At 38.9% G+C, this 18,873-nt stretch overlaps 1 protein-coding gene across 5 annotated transcripts in view; it reads left to right on the top strand.

The window, feature by feature from the left end:
- The window catches only part of FARP2 (FERM, ARH/RhoGEF and pleckstrin domain protein 2), an 81,861-nt gene that overhangs the window by 36,017 nt on the left and 26,971 nt on the right, over nt 1–18,873 (top strand). For all 5 annotated transcript variants that reach the window (XR_012634099.1, XM_074912743.1, XM_074912745.1 and 2 more), the window contains exons 8-13: nt 5,525–5,672; nt 7,040–7,129; nt 8,495–8,658; nt 8,803–8,871; nt 9,998–10,055; nt 10,738–10,978. Coding sequence is in view for 4 of the 5 variants with exons in the window: in XM_074912743.1 (XP_074768844.1) it covers nt 5,525–5,672; nt 7,040–7,129; nt 8,495–8,658; nt 8,803–8,871; nt 9,998–10,055; nt 10,738–10,978 (770 nt within the window). In the remaining variant the exon portion in view is untranslated. The remainder of the gene's footprint in view (nt 1–5,524; nt 5,673–7,039; nt 7,130–8,494; nt 8,659–8,802; nt 8,872–9,997; nt 10,056–10,737; nt 10,979–18,873) is intronic.

The following is an 18,873-nucleotide window of genomic DNA, read 5'->3' on the forward strand; positions in this document are numbered from 1 at the left end:
CCAATCGAGTTGCTTCTGTTTGTGATGAATTTTCTTGGTTTACTTTTCTTGATTTAAAGATGGTGACTGTCTTCTGAGTCAGTCAGGGACTGGTAATCTTATTAATTAGGTTTGAGCTTTTTTTCAAACAAGTTACTTCTAGTTATTCTTTACAGTAAGGAAAGTTTGTAATTTTGGCTGTCAGGAAGAAGTCAGCGGAAGATTAACAGGAAAAGATTCATTGATTCATAAGTGTCATTTTCATTAGTTCAATGAGAATTGCATCTAATACACCATATTTTTAAATGATTGCAAATCTTATTTTAAAGCGTGTTTTAGAAGTGTACATTCAAACCACAGTAAGATTAAAAGCTGAGGCATGTTATTAGAAGAGGTTACAGTTGAATGTTAGCGATACCTGGGTACCTTGGATGCGTTTTTTAAATCCCCCTGTGCCTTTGGAAAAATTTTTGTTAGAGATGTAATTTTGGAAGCACTGCAATCCTAAAAATAGCTATGACTTCCTTACACGTCTCTTCTCTCTTCCCTTGCCCAGGCAGTATTGGCCAACCTTTTCCATTTTTAGTAGGAGTTGTGAAGGTCCCATGTTTCCTCAGAGTTTAGGCACACTTTTCCTCGTTTCTGTTCCAAAGAGCAAGTGGGAGGACCTTGGGTGTTTGTCTCCTTCCTGGCGATGTGCAGTGTGGTTAAATGGACTAAGTACTTCTCTCATAATTCTTGTCTGTCATATTTTTGTGGTTTATTTTAATTTTTTATTTCTGTCAGTTAACCTTATTATTCTCTCACCTCCAGCAGATCGATATTTTCTCCTACTGATGATTGCTTTTGACAAAGACTTTTCATATAAACAGAGCGTCCAGGAGAAGAAACCCCATTTCTGGCAGGATGGCTCATCTCCAGATCGCTACTCCATCATCTTCTTTCTGCTTCAGTTTTCCTTCTTTGCAGCCCTTGCTTTGCCTTGCACACACTTACTTATACACCAGTTTACAGGGGGTTCTGTGTCATATCAAGCTGGGGGCACCAATTTGATTTCTGGGGCTGGAGTTGCAGCAGGCTGTCTTCCCTGTGAGCAGGAGGAGCAGGAGGGAGGACACGTGTGCCTTTGCAGAGGGTGCTCAGTCTCCTTTGGATGGCACTATGGAGTCTCTCTTCACATTTAAAAGTTGTGGTTTGATTTTTTTCTTTTAATTATTTCACTGTAGCTGCTAGAAGTGGTAGAAAAAGAACATACACAGATTCTGTTTTATTCAGCTTTATCCAATCCATTCTGTATCACAAGATAACATATGCTGAGAATGTTATGTTCAGAAAGATCGGAATTGAAAGTTTATTTTGTGTTAAATATCCTTTTTTTTTTTCCCCTTCGATTTTACACATACTTTATTTTACTTTCACAAATACAAAAATATGTTTTTTATATTTAACTTTGCAAACATGGTAACAGTAAACAGGATGAGTTATATTTTTGGTATAGCACATTACTTGCTTCAGCAAGACTAAGAGGAATTAACTTATTTTATTTCCATTATTTATTAAAAAACAAGTTTATATTTTGAAGATGGTGTATTGATGGTAGTGCAGTTAAATCCTGGCATTCCAGACACTCAGAACGCAGTGTTTACTGCCTTCCTGCAAGTAGTGTGAGTAGATACTTGCTGCGGGGTGCGTTAGTCCAGAATTAAACATAACGTAATTTGTTTGTGTTCAGATGGTTGTGGGTTTTTTTGTTTGTGTATATATGCCTAAGTCAAGAAAGAAATAGAAGATTTGATAGACTTGTATTTACTTTCACTATTATCCTTCACGTCCTTTCACAAATTGTTAGCCTAGTCCATGATCCAAATTCTTTAAATTGTTTGTGAATTAGAAAAACTATAAGTTGCTACATAGTCTAAACAATTTCTACACATGAAATGTTTTGATGCTTTATCTTTAAAACTCTATATTTAACAGTGGTTTTAAATGCTCTGTAAACTTAAATGCTCACCTAACATTTAACAGCATTTATTTTGAATAAATCTTGATTGCCATGAGAATATTGTAACACACTACCAATATTTGTCTAGGTGGATGTATGTAAGGAACCTTTGTACTGAAACCTATTGCATTGACAGCAGTTTTTGCTGGAAAATACTTGTAATAGATAGTCATTTGTCCATTGACCTGGGGAAGATTAAGTAGATTTATCTGCTTAATGGATGAACAAAATTAGACCAGGTTGTTTTCAGGCTGGGCTGTGCTGCTTAGTCTGAAGCAAATATCTGAGGGTAATTACTCAGAAACTGCTTCTTATTTGTAACTGTTTGTGGCGCTGACCGGCATGGCTCCCGGCTTTCCCCACTCAGGGCTCTTCCTTCTTTGGTAGGTACAGACAAGTTGTGTGCATGAGAACACTCTTAAAATTATTATGGTTTTTTTTGTTCTTTCTAAGATGTGCTGTGCTTTGGATTGTATCTGATGGAACATAGAATAACAGTCAGTGGTTCTGCATTAGTTACACTAAACTATTGATGAAGAATTTTTAGTACTATATAGCTCCAATTTTTTAGTTGCCATTTTATTCTAATTTTTGTTTCCCTTCCTTTCCAAACCCCCCTTCCCAACGTCTGGCAACCTTAGCATCCTCAGCATCCTCTTAAAAAGACAAAGCACCACTTTCATTCTTAATGTCACTCTGTTCAGAAGAAATAGCAGGAATGAGTGTGGGTGGGAATTGCACACAGTGCTCTTAGAGTGTAACTTAGGAAGCTATGGCCAAAATTAAATATTTATCATCTACCTTTTTTTGTCTGTAGTCTTTAATAAACACGAACCATGGTACTTCATCTGTTTTGACGCAGTTAAGGAATCTGTGTCAGAAGTGCTGGTAACACGTAAAGCCAGTATGGAACCACTTATTCCAGCATTACCCATTTCAGTACAGGGAAGAGAAATCTGCTTTACCAGTTTAAGCTCTTAGACATAACTAGTACATGTGGTGGTAACACTGGTAGAAATGCAACTACAAGACTCCGTGTAGTTTGGCAGGTTTTTTTTTCCATTTGAAATCAGATTTTTGTTCCTCTGTGTTTGTTTGTTCTTTACAATCCCTTTATGTATACACAGTCATATAATACTCATGTTTGGATAGGGTTGGAATATGGACTGAACTTGTGAAGTCAGGAACTTTACTGAATCCCGGCTTTCTTCAGTTGACAAAATAAACTTTGAATTTCCTGTTGTAGTGTTTTAGATTATTTTTTCCCCTCCAGAATGAATAAGGCAATAGAATACTGTTGAAATCCTGTCATCAAATGTATGTGCATTCAGACTTACTTTTTCAGTGCATTTTTGTGTATGCATGTGTTTTAGTCTAAAGAGCATTTTACTAAGAATCAAAGAAGCATTGTTTCTTCTAATGACTTCCATTTTTAAAACGTTAGCATACTAAATAGGTTTCATAATTGCACTCTGAATTGTAGAGACAGTTCCTACATACAATTAATATGTATTGTCATCCCTGTTCTGATAAATTCAAATGTAATAAACATTCATTTTAATATGCTCAGTTTATATTTAAAAGAACTCTGTATGGAGCAAAAAGTTGTTTAATCCAAAACAGGACTATCTGTAGGTAGAAAGAGGTGTTTTTAAGGAGCATGCCCAGAAAGGCAAGTCAGGGTAGCAGGAGAATTTATTTACTGCCAGTGTTGTAGTTGGCATGACATAGTACGTGAAAATAGATCATGCTACAAATAGTTTATCATCTGTTTTAATGAAAGCAAATAGAGATTTATGGAAAGAAGGCCATTTATTGGAACACAGGATTTTAAAAATTTGTCTTTGTGTGTGTGCAGGGATCTAATCTGGCTTCAGCACTAGTTGGTTGTAAATAGAATAATACTCAATTTTTATCCCATGTCTTCCTTGTACCATTACTTTTATCCTAGTGAACTTGGACACTGCAGGAACAATTCAATCAGTGCACTAGCATAGCTGGCTCATGTAACACTTGCTTGGAAGTAAAGTAATATTTATTATTTTTAATTATTTTCAGTAGGGATGTAGGGGTCTCTTTATACAGCTGTGGCTGAAGCAGCCTCACCAGTTCTAGTGCCCTGGCAGGTCCGGTGCTGCTTGTGTTTCTGTGGAGTTAGAACAGGAGAAGGGTTTCTTGCCTTAGCTGGTTCTCCTGGACAGTATTTGTGCCTAAAATTGGGCGGTAATGTCTTGCAGTATATTTTTAGTTCAGAGACTACCTTAGGCGACAGACTTGCATTTGTAATAAGGACTTTTATACTTTGCAGCGTAACTGGGACATGTTCAGTGGCAAGAACTCGTCCATTTCTATGGCAGCATTTGCTTACTCTTGGAGTATCCTAAACCCCCTATCAGGATGTAAGACAGTTTTGACTTGTAGGGAGAACATCTTGTCAGTACAAGTACCAGTGCTTCACTAGATCATTTCAAGACTTGTGAAATTTTATATATTTTGGGTGAAATGATATATTTTTGGGGCGGTCCATATTTTGGGGTCTTGGCTCTCTCATGCCTTGGTGGTGTGAGAGTTCTGCACTGCCTTCTGTGTCCTGGGCAAGAGGCATTTCAGGGACTGCACCTCTCCTGCTCCATGGGCCTCTCTTTTCTCTGCACTGGCTCTGCTGATGAGCCCAGACGCATGGTCCGTGGCCACCCTTCCTGTTCCTGAGAGCCAGCAGTATAATCCAGTAAAGTCCCCCTCATGGAGAAAACTGGGGGGAAGGGGGGGAAAAAAAAAAAAAAAAAGATGATGATGATACAGGACTATTCTGTCATACAGGATAAAAAAATTGTCAGTTTGTTTTTAGTGAATTTGCAGAGAAGTAAATGAAAGCTGAATCTGAGACTGGTGTGTGCCAGTCTGTGATAGTCCCTATTGCTTGCCTGGACTCTGTGCACACTCAGAAAGGAGGTGCTCCATGTGTGTACATCTTCCTCCTGTTCTCAAAAGTCATTTCAACAGCAGATGATGCTTCATTTTAAAAATCCATCTCTGGATTCCTTGGCAAGGAGGAAAACATACAGCCAAAGACTGGGGGAATGCATTGCACCTCATAGTACTAGCATAATAATTCTGATGTAGTCCCAAAATCCCACCTGACATGGGTCATTCTGTTGCAACATTTGCTTTGTTTCTGTCATGCTGTCTGTGCAGCTCTTTCATCTCTCACTTTTTATCTAATTAATATTAATGTGTGTACAAGCAAGCAGGAGGAGGAGATTGTGGATTGAATTCTGATTTGTTTGACTTTATGGTTTCTAAACTGAAAAAGCTCTGAAACATTTATTTTGGTGCCTCTGTCTACAGGATGCATCTTAGGTTGGTCATCTGCCATTGCATATTGCTCCTATGACAAAAATTTCAGTGTAATATTTGGAGTGGAACTGCCTAACTAGATGAGATAGAAAATTTTCACTTAGTGCCAGAGTTAAGACTTAAGTGCGTTTGCTATGTTGGCAAATCAGATTATTCCTAAAACTTTATTTTTCTTCCTCACTGTAGGGGTCAGACTCCTGCTGAATCAGACTTTCAAGTGCTTGAAATTGCTCGGAAACTGGAGATGTATGGCATCAGATTTCACCTTGCATCTGATCGTGAGGGCACCAAAATTAATCTAGCTGTTTCACACATGGGTGTGCTTGTATTCCAGGTAAAGTGGGAAGAGCGAACTGAGTATGTGCGTCTGTCTTTCCATTAGCGCGTCTGTCTTTCCATTAGCACGTCTTGAGAGTAAGTCTCTAACTTTAACTTCAGGTGTCTCTGATAATTTCAAAACTTAGCACATTTTTATGGTCAAGGGAGTGTCATTTTAGCCCCCAGCTTGCCCTTGTTGGTGCAGAGAGAGGAGCATCAAAATCCACAAAACCATCCGTGACACCAAAGTAGAAAGGTTTTTGTTGACTCTTTGAAAATTCTGTATGTTTCAGACAGAATCATTAGTTCATTTGGTACAGCCCTGGAACAGTCCTGGAATTTTGGTTCAGTTTCACTTGTTTTAATGTTACAGTGTATTTTTGCGGGGATAGCATTGCTCTTGGTGTATAGAAGTGCTGTTTCATTGAAGTAATTGGACCAATTAAAATTACTACTTTTGTTGTATTAATTAAGCAACTCGATGATCAGAGTTCTCTTTATGAATGTGATCGTATTATTTTCCTCCCCCCAAAACACACAGGCAGTCAACCTACTGAAATATTTCCATCTGGGCACTCATTTTCCATTCATTTTGTGTCTTACCCATTCTTTTGTTACTGTGGGGCAGCTTCTCTTCATAGACGCAAGAGCCACTGCAGTCCAGCAATTCCTCTTGGTCCTCCTCAGTGGCCTCTCAGCCCCTGAGGTTTACATCATTTCAGCTCATTGGAGTCTTTCTCATGAAGTACCATCTTTCATCTCCCTTTGTGCATAGAGGGTGACAGGAGAATTGCTGTGGTAGTGAGTGCTGATGGTGTCCTACCCCAAGGCTTTGGGAGCCACTGCTCTGGGGAGGGCTGATGTAGGCAGCAGGGTGAAGGCAGAGCCTGGTTTTAAACCAGTTTTAGCCAAATAAACAGGCTTGTGAGCGAGGAAGGTCGGCAGGATTCATTGTGTTTGTGGCAAGTACTCCTCAGTATATTGTACTGCCAAGTTACAAAAATAGCCTTGGAGGAGCGTGTCTAGAGGAAAATAAAGCATGTTAAATAAACTGAAACCCTCAACTTGCTCATACCATAAAGTATCCTGCATACTGGTGAGACTGAAGTGTTCCTTTCCCATCCAGTTCTCTAGGTTTTCATTCAGTTTTATAGTGTGTGCACAGACATAGACAGAAACCACACACTCGTAGCAGCTATCCCTGTACTGAAAGATAAAATTGTTTAAGGGAATATGGTCAGCAGAAATAAAAATCTAACAGAATGGGTCGGGGAGGTGGTATGTGTGCACATGCATATGTCTATATGCCTGCAACAGAATTTTGTTTACTGCTCTTACTTCTGAAACTTCTGCCAACTTCTAACTGTTGTCATTTTAATACAGGGTAATACGAAAATCAATACCTTCAACTGGTCAAAGGTCCGTAAATTAAGCTTCAAGAGGAAAAGATTCCTTATTAAACTCCACCCAGAGGTCTGTGTAAGTTTTACTGTAATAGTAGGTTGGTCAGTGTTGAAAAAAATGTGTATACTTAATTTTATTATGAAAAATTCTAGAGTCTGTAATTTTATAAAACAACCTCAGCAGGGTAAGCTTGGCTTCATCATTCAAGTAAAACCTTTCCTTTCTCACCCTATGTCTGTCACGTTAGATTTTTAGGTTCCATGTATCTGCCTCAGCTTATCCTTGGCATAGGCATACACGTGTGTAAATGTAAGTTAGAAAAAAAATAAACCCCAGGTATTTAGTGCATCCTGTCTCAGTACTTTTACTCTGAAAAAGTTACATTTAATATTTCCCTTGGATATAAATGGAGGTTAACACTGTCATGAACACTCTGATCCATTATCATCAAAATGAACTAAGGTAACTTAAGCATTGAAATAGTAAATCTCTGTTGTTTAGGTAAAGTGTGGCTGCAGCTCCTTAAAAGAACACTATAGTTAGTACACTGCTGATACAAACAGTGATTGCTTTATGTGACTGTTTCCTCTAGGAACTTGTTGAATTTGTGCTACTCACATGAAAAATCTGGTAGATAGTCCCTTGATTCAGATGAGAATAACCTGGTACACCTCAGGAAAGAATAGATGGCTGAGATTATGTTATTAGAGCTTAACTTTATGGACTCTGTGATTACTTTTGCTACAGCCATATCTTTTCTGTATGTCAGTATAGCAGAAGTGTTATTTTTCATGCTTGGCTGATTTAAAGTCAATTATTTTGATTGCAGATGTCATCAGAGTTGTTGCTTCCACACTGGGTGACAGGATTATGTTCAACAGAGAGTTGTATTAAAATGGGGGGAAAAAATCTTTGGGCATACTATAGCAACATGTATCAAGGAAAGCTAAAGCAGGACACGCTGTCTGCACGTGTAGTAATGTGCCTTACAAAGACACTCTCAGAAATTTCCTGTGGTAACTGTACTCTGACATATGCAGTATTTTCCAGTCTTGTCTAAATCTCAGTAAGTGAGACAAGCATCAGAACTTCTGAGGAAGAAGTATTTTAAAATTGGTACTATTTCACTGAAATATTTTAATTTATCTCATGATGTGTATTTCTTGAGGTGGATTATATTGAGCATGTTTCTAAAGTCAATTGCGTTTTAAACATTTTTACAGTTTCAAGGGGAAGAAGTATTTTTGAAAGCTTTTCAGTGATTTTAAACTGCATTCAAAATCACTTCCATTGCTTTAAGGCATATGAGAAGGGACTTAGCAAAAATATTGCACCTCACTGGAGTTCAGCCTTTTTATTGGCATGTATTTGTACACTCCTTTTCTCCTCCACTACCATTTTATGTGCTGCTTAGCTTTTGTGTTTTGTTCTCAGGGCCCATATCAAGATACATTGGAGTTTCTTTTGGGAAGTAGGGATGAGTGTAAAAACTTCTGGAAAATCTGTGTTGAATATCACACGTTCTTTAGGCTCTTTGATCAGCCAAAGCCAAAGGCTAAAGCAGTGTTCTTCACCAGAGGGTCATCATTCAGATACAGGTAGGGAGAAACAACAGATTTATTAAAGCTGAATTCCTTGTGTCTTAGAAAACAAGATCAAAAGGAAAAAGTATTCTAAAGTAATACCGTCTATATTTCTCATCCACTGCATTTCGTAACGTTTGTACTTTTGTGGGTTCACAGTGGACGAACACAGAAGCAACTGGTGGATTATATTAAGGACAGTGGGATGAAGAAAACCCCATATGAAAGGTAAGTACAAGTAACTTTGTAAGGTGAAAGCAGTTGAGACTTTCACAGTGCCTATATTTCCTAAATTTCAGTGTTTCTAAATGATGCTTGGAGTCATGGTCATTTGCTGACTTCCCAGTTACTAAGGTCTACCTCAAATCTAAGGTAGATGAACTAGATTTAAATAATGTAGAATATTGTGGTGATGTAAAGAAACCTAGAAAAGTTTCAGTACTGCATTTTGATGTCCATGGACAATGTGTGACTTAGTCATCTAAAAGTTCAGTATGTTTTGAAGATTTACTAAAATTAGTGAGGACGTGTTTGTGTGTCCCTGTAGCTGTCATATGTAAGTAGCCAGTGGCAGAGCACATAGCTGAACTTGGGTTGTGCAAGTCTGAAACTGTGACCTTAAATACTCATTCATTTATGAATGTATAAATAAATAAGAATGTGCATTTTCATTATAAAGTTGTCATTTACTTGGATATGAAACCACCCTGTCTACATGTGGAAAACTCTTTGTAGTCTTTCATCTGAAAGATTATAGGAACTTAATAGGAATTTTAAGAAGCTTGCATTCATCTATTATTAATAAATACTTTTAATGTCTTTGACCCCAGTTGAGCTCTCTTTCTGTAAAAAGGATTGATTTTCTAGTAAAATATTGACATAGAATGAATCTAACCACAAGTGTGATGCAGGATACCACTTTTTGGGGTGTAACATACAGAATTTTATGTGCCATAAATTATAGAGTTGACTGAATTGTAAGTTGTTTGTAAAATCGTTACAGATTAACTCATTCTGGTTTTGAAGCCATTCATTTGTAGATGTTTATACTGATGACAAAGGAAGAAGTTAAACTAATTGTGCTGTTTAGTCTAGTCTTCTGCCCCAAGTTGCTCCTTCAGTGGCATGAATGATCTGGATCTTGCTTTATTCCATTTTCCGTACGTTTCTTACGCCTGCATTGTTTAATTTACAACTCTTGTGACGTTTTGTATCTTGAACTAGTTATTGACAAAACGTGATAAAATACAGCTTGAGATGTTTCTGTTGGCTACTAGAATGGAAATAGCTGAATGGGGAAGAGAGAAGGCTGATTCATGTCTTGGATACTCACAGGATTCTCTTTGTTCCACAGGAGGCACAGCAAAGCCAGAGCATCCACTCGTGCTTCAAACACAGATGTGCCAAAACAGGTCAGTTCTGCAGCACGCTCAGTACTGCAGGCAGGGAAGCTGACAGACAGCTTTCCGAGACCACGGGGAAGGAAAGGTTGTCCCAGTCAACTGTCTGGAATTGCTTTCACTGTTCAGTCGTTGTCCCTGATGCACAGTTTTTCTATTTTTTGTGGGTAGTATCAGTTTTGATTGTTGTAGCCAAGGGAGTGTAAAGTAATATTTTCCTTTTCAGCATTCAGCTTAACTAAAAAAGAAGATGTCATACTTTCTAGTCTGTTATCTCAGAGAATTAGTTTGTTTTCAGGGCCTATCTAACTGCCTTCTTAAGTTCATTGCATAGATGCCTTCTACAATTAGTGGCAAGAAAAAGTGTTTCACTGATTGCACTTGTTTTACATGTGAGAGGTTAAGGAAGCATCAGAGGATTTCACTGTCATTGTTTTGTGTTATTTGCCCTTGTGGATGCTTTTTCAGCAGAGGCTATAAAATACACGGATTTAATTTTCCATCTAGTTATCAGAATTCAGGAAAAAAGATCTCGCCTCTTATGGGGGCTACTGGATCTATTTTTGTTTGCTGTGAAGTGAGCTCTTTTGAAGCACGTGTTCCTTCTGCATTCAGGAACTGGATGTTGCGTTTGGTTTTATATATTATAAAAATCTTTTTATCTGTTGTGTTTCTACCTTTTTTTTCTTTTTAGAGTGTCCCATTCACTGAGGGCTTGAGAACCTCAGGGTCTCCTGCCTCAGCAGCTGCCCTCTTCCACTCAGTTCACTCATCAGCCATTCCTACTCCTGTCCTGCCCATCTTTGCAGAAACCAGCCCTTCCTCTTTGGACCCCCGAGCACCATACACAAGGATTCCAGAAAAAAACACTGCAGTGCCAACAGAAGCAGCGGGGAGGAAACTGATGCAGCAGCCTGGATCTCCCGTGCTCCAAGGTGTTGGGTTTGGTAGTGTTGCAGGAAACTGTAACCCTGCTTGTCCTGTTGTTGAGAGTGGTTGTGGTTTAGATCTAGATGTAGAGAGGAGTAGTAAGGAGAGCAGGGTCGCTGTTTGTAAAAATGACAATGATGAGGATGACTTTACCACAGGTGGTTTTGTTGCTGAACAAGAGCAGCAGCACAGCAGTCGGGGTGCCCCTCTTTTCACATTGACAAATTCACAGTTACAGGTGTCAGAGGAATTTATTGATGATGACCCAGCAGAAATTTCTTTTTTTGCTGGGGGCTCTGAGGCGTTTTCATATGTGTACAGTGGTTTAGAGTTACAGGGCTCTGATTTCTCTAAGCACGTGTCAGAGTCACCTGGCTTAACTACAGAAGCCCTTCAGCAAAACACAGTCTCCTCTCAGTCGAGCCCTGACAGGTACTCAACCGAAGCGGTAGATATGAACATGGAAGATGAGTTTGAATTTGAAGAAGGGAGCGATTTCAATGGCAATGAGAGACCATCTGATACCTCGGAGCTGTTTGAGGTGAAGGCCCAAGCAAGCAGAATGCAAAGCCTCTTGAGCCCCTCAGAAACAAGTTCGCTCATCAACAACCGCTCTGAGAGCAGCTCCCTCAATAACCTGCCGCTGAACGGTACCTCCTCCCTGCACGCCTACAGCTCCGCCAACCATTCCGAGGCCAGTTCCATGGTGAACTTCCCTGCCTACTCAGTCCGCTCCGAGTCCAGCTCAGCCTTTCAGTTCACGGACATTATTGACCAGCTGGAACAGCTGAGCTATCCGCCTACCACCACGGAAGACTCCAGCAGCACAGACACGGACTCCTGGGACTCCGAAACTGCTGCGCCCCTGGATGTAAACCTTTTCTTTAGTAACCCTTTTGCTCAAGCCACTGGTGATAACTTTGCTTTTGACTTTCAGAATAACTTAAAAAATCTCACGCAAGAAGACTGGACAGAGAAGACACACGTCAATTGACCGGTGATGGATCCCTCTATCCTCTTCAGCCTTAGAAGTCAAAAGGATGTGGTGTCAGTCACTTTAAGCAGGAAAACTCTAATCCAGTGGCTGGATTTTAAATGACATAACGTAATTGATTTTTTTTTTTCAATGTACCTCTTCAGTTTCCCTCAAGGCATCCTAGCTTTGGTGCTGCATTATATGCATCACACTGCATCCAGAATGTGACAGTCATGATCGCAAAATACTGCATTTAGGAAAAAAACCACTGATTTCCGAGCAGTTAAGTGTCATCAGCTGGCTCATGCAGACATCACAAATTACAGTATATTGAAGGATTTATTTGATTATAAATGTATCTGTAAGATTCTGATATAATATGCTGTTCGTCCAGCACCCAAATGCAACAGTCACTTCTACACGTGTTTGTTAACAAGTGGCCACATTCAGTAAATTAGCTGTTTTCCTGCACTGCAGTGAGAGTCCACATTTTGGTGGTGTTTTTTTTTTTGTTTCCACAGTCAGAAAAATGGTCAATCTTCAAATCAACTATGAAGGAAAGTTTGTTTCTTTTAAAATATCAACCTATGCAACATGTCTGTGGTGTACTTCAAAGAATAAATAACCTACGTGGTAGTTTAGGAGCAGGAATGTGAACACAATCAAATGAAAATAGTAGTCGCCAAAAATCCTTGTGAAGACAATCATTGTGTTTTCTGACTTCAAAGTGCCTTCAGTCCAGCAACAAACAAGTACCCTTCTGCTTTGCAGCAGTTTGGAAATAGACTATAAAAGCACTGAATCCCCACTGATCATCTCACCTTCTTTTTCTTTATTTAATCACTCTGCATAAAAATGCTTACAAATTTATTCATAAAAGTGTTCTTTCTCTGTGGCAGACAAGTGGTGGTAAACCTGGTGACAGCTTTAACTTTTTCTTTAAAATAGGGATTGTATTCAGAAAAATACCGTAATCTGTCAGAGGAATTGAGATGTTAAGAGTGCATCCTATAGATGACAGAACTTCAGTGCTTTTTTAAGTGTGTTTAGTCAGGTGACTTTGACGTGAGACTTGATCTGTAAGTTTGAAAGTGTAATTGAAAAGAGTTACTGAACCGTTCACATCTAACTTAGCAACATTTATTGAAGTGAAACAGTAAAAGTTATGAAATGTCCTTCCTGTCTACCAATCTGATGGATTGGGAAGGGGATGAAATTCTGAGCTTCAGCTTGTAGTAGCATTTTTTTTAGAGTATTTTGCTTTTTTACAAGCAAGAATGTGGAATACGTAACACCTGACTGAAACCTTGTGATGGAAAGCATCATCTCCTTCAGCCATTTGTTTCTGGGGTTCCCTGTTGCCTGGTTTTCAGTCCTTTTGCAGAGAGTGTGCAGTACTTGTACAATCAACGCCTCCAAAAATCAGCAGCTTACAGTTACAAGCATAATTTTATGCTTCATATTATTCCTGTCAGTTTTCTTAAATGTGGTTTTGATACATCGTTAAAAGACCTTCATTCTTTACTCAAACATTTTTAAAAATACTATTATTTTTCAAAATTCTGATAACTAGAGGGAATTATAGAGTGATAATTCAAGGGAATTCCTCTGAACGTATGGTAGAACATGAGGAGGTAAAACCTCCTTTAGTCACCTATTTCTTCTAGTTCAGTTTTTACCAAGGTATGATTATTCTTCACAGCACTTGCTTTTATGTTGTGGTTACTGTGAGTGGAATCACTGTTGTTCCATGAGAAACGTGTCACCTTTGCCAGTGGCACAGAAACCAAAGCACATTTAGAACAAAGTGTTAGTTTGGACCTACAGGAATGTACAGCAGTTTGATTGCTCTTTTTTTGTTTATAAGTGCTTTGTATTTTTTGTGGGGTTTTGTTTCTTTTTTCCTTCTGTTGAGCGTGTGTTCTGGCTCTTTGTGTGACTTTATTCATACCTGTGGAGATGATGATGATGATGTGGATGTGTAATGTGATATCTCTAAATAGGCACCTGGAGGAGCTCTTCGTTGTGTCCAAAGCTGGTACCTCTAAGTATGTTTTTAGGCGGTTTGTCTGATTTTCTTCCCAAAATTAACTACATTCTTAAAAAAGAAAAACAGAAACAAGACAGAATTCTGTCTGCAAACTCTTACAGGTAGTAGAGTTGGGGAAAAATAAGTAGATAAAGATTTAGAGAAAGGCTGTTAATTTCTTTGATCTTTTAAAAAAATAATCAGGATTCAGCTATTTACATATAACTGCGTCTGCCTCATTTCATCTTCTGTGCCTCAATCACAAGCATTCGCTGTACATGTGCTTAATATGGGAATAAATCCAACTGAATTCTATAGCTTTTCAAAAGGTCTTAGGAAAAAACTGCCTGTATTTTCAGTAAACATGCTTGGCAATCCTGAGAGAAGACTTGCCAGTGTGTTTTCCTGCACCACAGTTAGTTTGAAAAGGTGTCTTCAGTGGTTTTCTTCCTGTATTTTGCAACTATGCAGATCTTTTATTGGCAATTTTAAATCTCAGGGATTAAAAAAAAAAAAAATCTTAATGTAATTCCCTTTTTTTTTTTTCTCTAAAGAAATGGAAGTGATTGGGAACTCGGTCCTTTAGCTTAGAGCAAGATGTGTGAATCCAGAGGTGAGGGTGGGGTTGGGGGGTGGGGGAAGCTTTGACCTGGGTATGGAGCTGTTCAGATGAAGGTTTTAGTTACAGGTGTCAACAGGAACACTGATCCTTCACGCCATCTGACTCCTCTCTGTACCTAGGATTGGGATGCTTGTGCAAAGGTGATGCTGGTCAGCACCTGCAAGCTGATATCCCTTGCCAGGGTAGCACACCGTGGTGTACTCGCAGGTTGTGTGAGAGTTCAGTGCTGCTGCCTGTGCCCCTGACGCCTGCTCGTTATATCTTTGCTGTTGCTAACTGGTAGCATGTAACTGTCATGGTTTCTTTCTGGGCTTTTCTGATTTTCAAAGCTGTATGACTCCTGAGGATATAGTTGCGTGCTTAGCTCTGTTGTTTTGTTCATGGTTTCCCAGATAGGCACAAAAGAGAGAATATTTAGTTCATAAATATATTTTTACTATAGCAAGAAAGCTCTGAGTAAAGTTTCTCCATCATTTCCTCCAGATGGATAAGTTCACATTCACTTTCCAGTAGAGGTGGAGAGAAAAGCAGCCTTGCCTTTGAGGGAACGGGACAGCTCAGTGTTTCACAGTGAACTTGAGCCCTTGAGTTATTTTAGTGTGGTAGAACCATGCCAGGCATCCTGTTCTTCCCCAGCTGTCTCCTGAGGTGGCAGGAGGGGAGAGAAGGAAGGGCTTTCCATCCTTTGTCTGTATTGTTTGTCTTTGGGTAGCATAAGGGAACTGGTGAACTTCAGTGCAGTGTGGTTATGTCCCAAGTACCAGTGATGCTGCTAAGCTTTCAGTGTTACTCCTTGTGGTTTGTTTTGTTTTCTCTTTACAGTGTTGATACTACTAAAATTTAGTTAGCAGTACAGATTTCTGTTTTTTTCCTGAGCACACAAGTTTTCTTTTCAAGAAGGTGAGTAGTATGCTGGCAGGTGTGAAGGTGGTGCCAGCCACCTAACTGAGAGAGCTGGGACCCTTTGCAGACCCTGAGCAGCAAAAGCTGCTATGTGAATTGCATGGTATGAAAAAAGGGGGAGATTGCATAGAGAAAATCAGAAGATCTTTGTCAAATATCCCATGCATGCTTGGCTTGAGAAGAAAGCATTTGGGAAGCTGTGGTAGGAGCAGATGAAAGCCTAGGTGCAAACCTTCACTTGTCCATGGCAAGTGAGTGGTTGTCCTCTCCTCCCGCTGACACTGTTGCTTCTGCAGGTATGTTGTTTCAAATTTGCTTTCTGCCCCCATCTGTGGGAGGCTGAGTGGGGACTTATTATAGGTACGTATATTTCTGCTCGGTGTACAAGTTTTAGTACCATACTTTTCCAGTGTGGAAAAGCACTGGGGTTTCCAGGTTTGTTCTCTCCAAGCTGTGTATCCACGAGCTGCTGCAGCAGTAGCTCAGCAAAGGGAGCATGCCAGAGCCACTGCTTCTGCTCCTCAGTGAAATAGGGCTGCTTTCCATCCTTCCACTTCTCTGGTTTTATGTTTTAGCAAATACATGCAGCCACAGAAAGTATGTCAATATGAGCAGCTTTTCAAAATGAGTTAAACTGTTGGGTTTAGCTCTCTTGTGGTACTCGACTTGCGCATTGCAGTGCGACTAAAAGACACTAAAAAAATGTGTGTCTTGAATAGGTAATTTAATCTGCACCTGTATGTGTATACTTACAACCATTCTGCGCTTAAACACATTTATTAAATGTAAAGCACTACATCAGAACATTTTTTATCTTTGTATATGCAGTTACTAGAACTCTTTAATTTGCACAAAACATGAGTCATGGAATATTCTCTGACTCTCATCATCTAGTTCAGCTTTGGAAAACCTTACTGCCCTGTATTATCTGTTGTGTGTAGACTTTGTAATTTAAAGTACTTATTATTCAAGTAATACATGCCCTATATTTCCCAGGACTTACCATATTTTTTCTTAGGATGGAATACAGCAATATATTGATCTACTCTCAATTTTCACTTTAATTTCCAGTGAATTTCAGAGTTGCTGGGTAATATCAAGTATTGATCTCCTTTTTCCTGTGTATATTTGTATTGTGGTCATAGGAGATTTTGTCAAAGGGATTTTTTTTTGGTTGGTGGCTCGGTTTTGGCATGGTGCTGGGTTTTTGGGGGAGGTTTGTGGTGGTAGTTTTTGTTTAGCTGCAAATCTTCATAAGGGTAAGATTTCATGGAGACACTAATAAAAGTCATTATGATTTTGTGCTTCTTGGTGCAATCCTGTCGGTAAGTCATTCCCATTATTGTCATTTTGCAGAACATTCTAAGCCATAATTATCAGGTATTGATTGAATGAATGATACAATTTTCAATGTAGTCTTTTAGCTGTCATAACCTATAATTTTTAGTAGTTCTTACATCGCACTTGTCACAAATGCAATGTGTATATGTATGGGTATACATATACACTCTCTGTGATGAATATGGGGAGACTTTACAGATCCAAACATATCATAAAATCCACTTAATTTATTATCTGTTCATGGGCAATCATAGGATTAGTCCACCAGGTGGGCTGTAGATTTTCTGGTTTCAAATTTGGAGTGTGGTTAATTGAACCCGGTTTGTGGGGAAGGTGTCACTGTAAATTTTCCAAAGTCACGTTATTCTGCTGTTGCTCAAAGGCACAAGGCTCGGATGGCAGCCGCGGGTGTAGCTTGAGACAGCCCTGCGCATCGGTAAGAAACACAACATGCCCGTTTATCAGGATGTACAGGGATACACGTGCCTTGGTTAGTGATTCCCCAAGAAATAGGTGCTACTCTTTTAGGAAAGGATTACATTAAGATAACAAAGAGGGCTGGAATTTCTTAATTGATCTCTTGAACTTTATCTTTTATACGGTAAATGTTTTATTGAATTACATGTTGGGATTTTTAATATCTTTGTGTCTGTTCAGATTGCTGGTTATGAACCTACGGATTTGTACTAATTCATAATTTTAATTGTTTATGCAATAAAGTAAGGAAAACTTTGATATAAATTACAACGTGGGCTTTTTAGCTTTATTTTTCATTACCCTTGTGTCTGAAATAGAATAAATATTTGTTCTCCTAGCCAAGGCATCTTAGAGTTTTATTACCAGATTTCTCCAGGCAGTTTTCCTCCTATGCCCCTTTGTTGAAAGTAAGGCACAGCTGGGGCAAATGTTGGTGTGTGGTTTTCAAATTACTGTTTTGTGCAGACCTTTTGTTTGGGGTACAAATGGGACTGAAAGTTCAGATTTCACTATAGTAATTATGTTTATTGTGGAGACGTTTTCTCTTAAATCGGGTATGTCCTTCCAATTCTCTCCTGTATATTTGTTTTTATTAGAAGCCTGTTCTTTATTGCAAACATAGGATGGATGTAATGGCATGTTTTGTAGGTTGAAAGTTCTCCTTCAGGAGTGTGACCACTGTATGGGTAAATCCTCTTTTCCTGAATCACATAAACATTTGCTTAAAATGTCAGTAGTACTTGCATAAGTAAACCAAGCAGGTTTCTGGGCTAGTTTGAATTGACGACTTTTTAAAATCATTTTCCGTGTTATGTTTGTTGAGTTATGAAAAAATGAAAAGAGCTGCTCCAAAAAACTTTACTTTTCATCAAGGAGAAATTACTGGGGAGAATTGACTCTGACTTCCTTTCAAACATCCGGAGATTTTAGAACATAGCATGTTACATCATTTTATTACAGGGGTTAAATTTGATTAACTTTGCTTTGATTGGTTTTGTTGCAAAGTTAAACCTATTTTACATAGACTTAAGGAAAATATGTACCTGACATAAATCAGTGATTTAGGTTGAAACCCTGACCATTCACTTCAGCAGTGCTGCAAACAAAGGTTTGTGCAAAGTCATAGTTTGAGCACAGAGAGATCGGCACTGTCAATACAGCATAAAGAGATTTCTGCCTAACACTGTGAGAGTATAAAAGTTTACAATCTGCACTCAGTAACAACAGATGCATATTCTTTCTTGCCTGCAAACAGTGTAGCCTTTACAAGGCTGGGGAAGGTGGCAAGAGAAGGGCAGTTGTTTCAGATCCTGGACATAACTGTAAAACTGGGACCAACGTTAGGACTCTCCGACAGTATCGCGTGTAGGTGTAACTTCACAGGTACATACAGTTTCACTGGGGCATGTGCCAAGTGCAATAAACGTGCTTTAACATTTAATACGATCTGTACCCATTGCAGTATAAGAAAGAAATCAATCTTTGGAATTAAAGTCCATGAGATATTTTTTTTTGTGCTCTTAGATATTTATTTTTTTTCAAGACTCCCTAT

Source organism: Athene noctua, chromosome 8 (assembly GCF_965140245.1).
Source record: "Athene noctua chromosome 8, bAthNoc1.hap1.1, whole genome shotgun sequence".
NCBI lineage: Eukaryota > Metazoa > Chordata > Aves > Strigiformes > Strigidae > Athene > Athene noctua.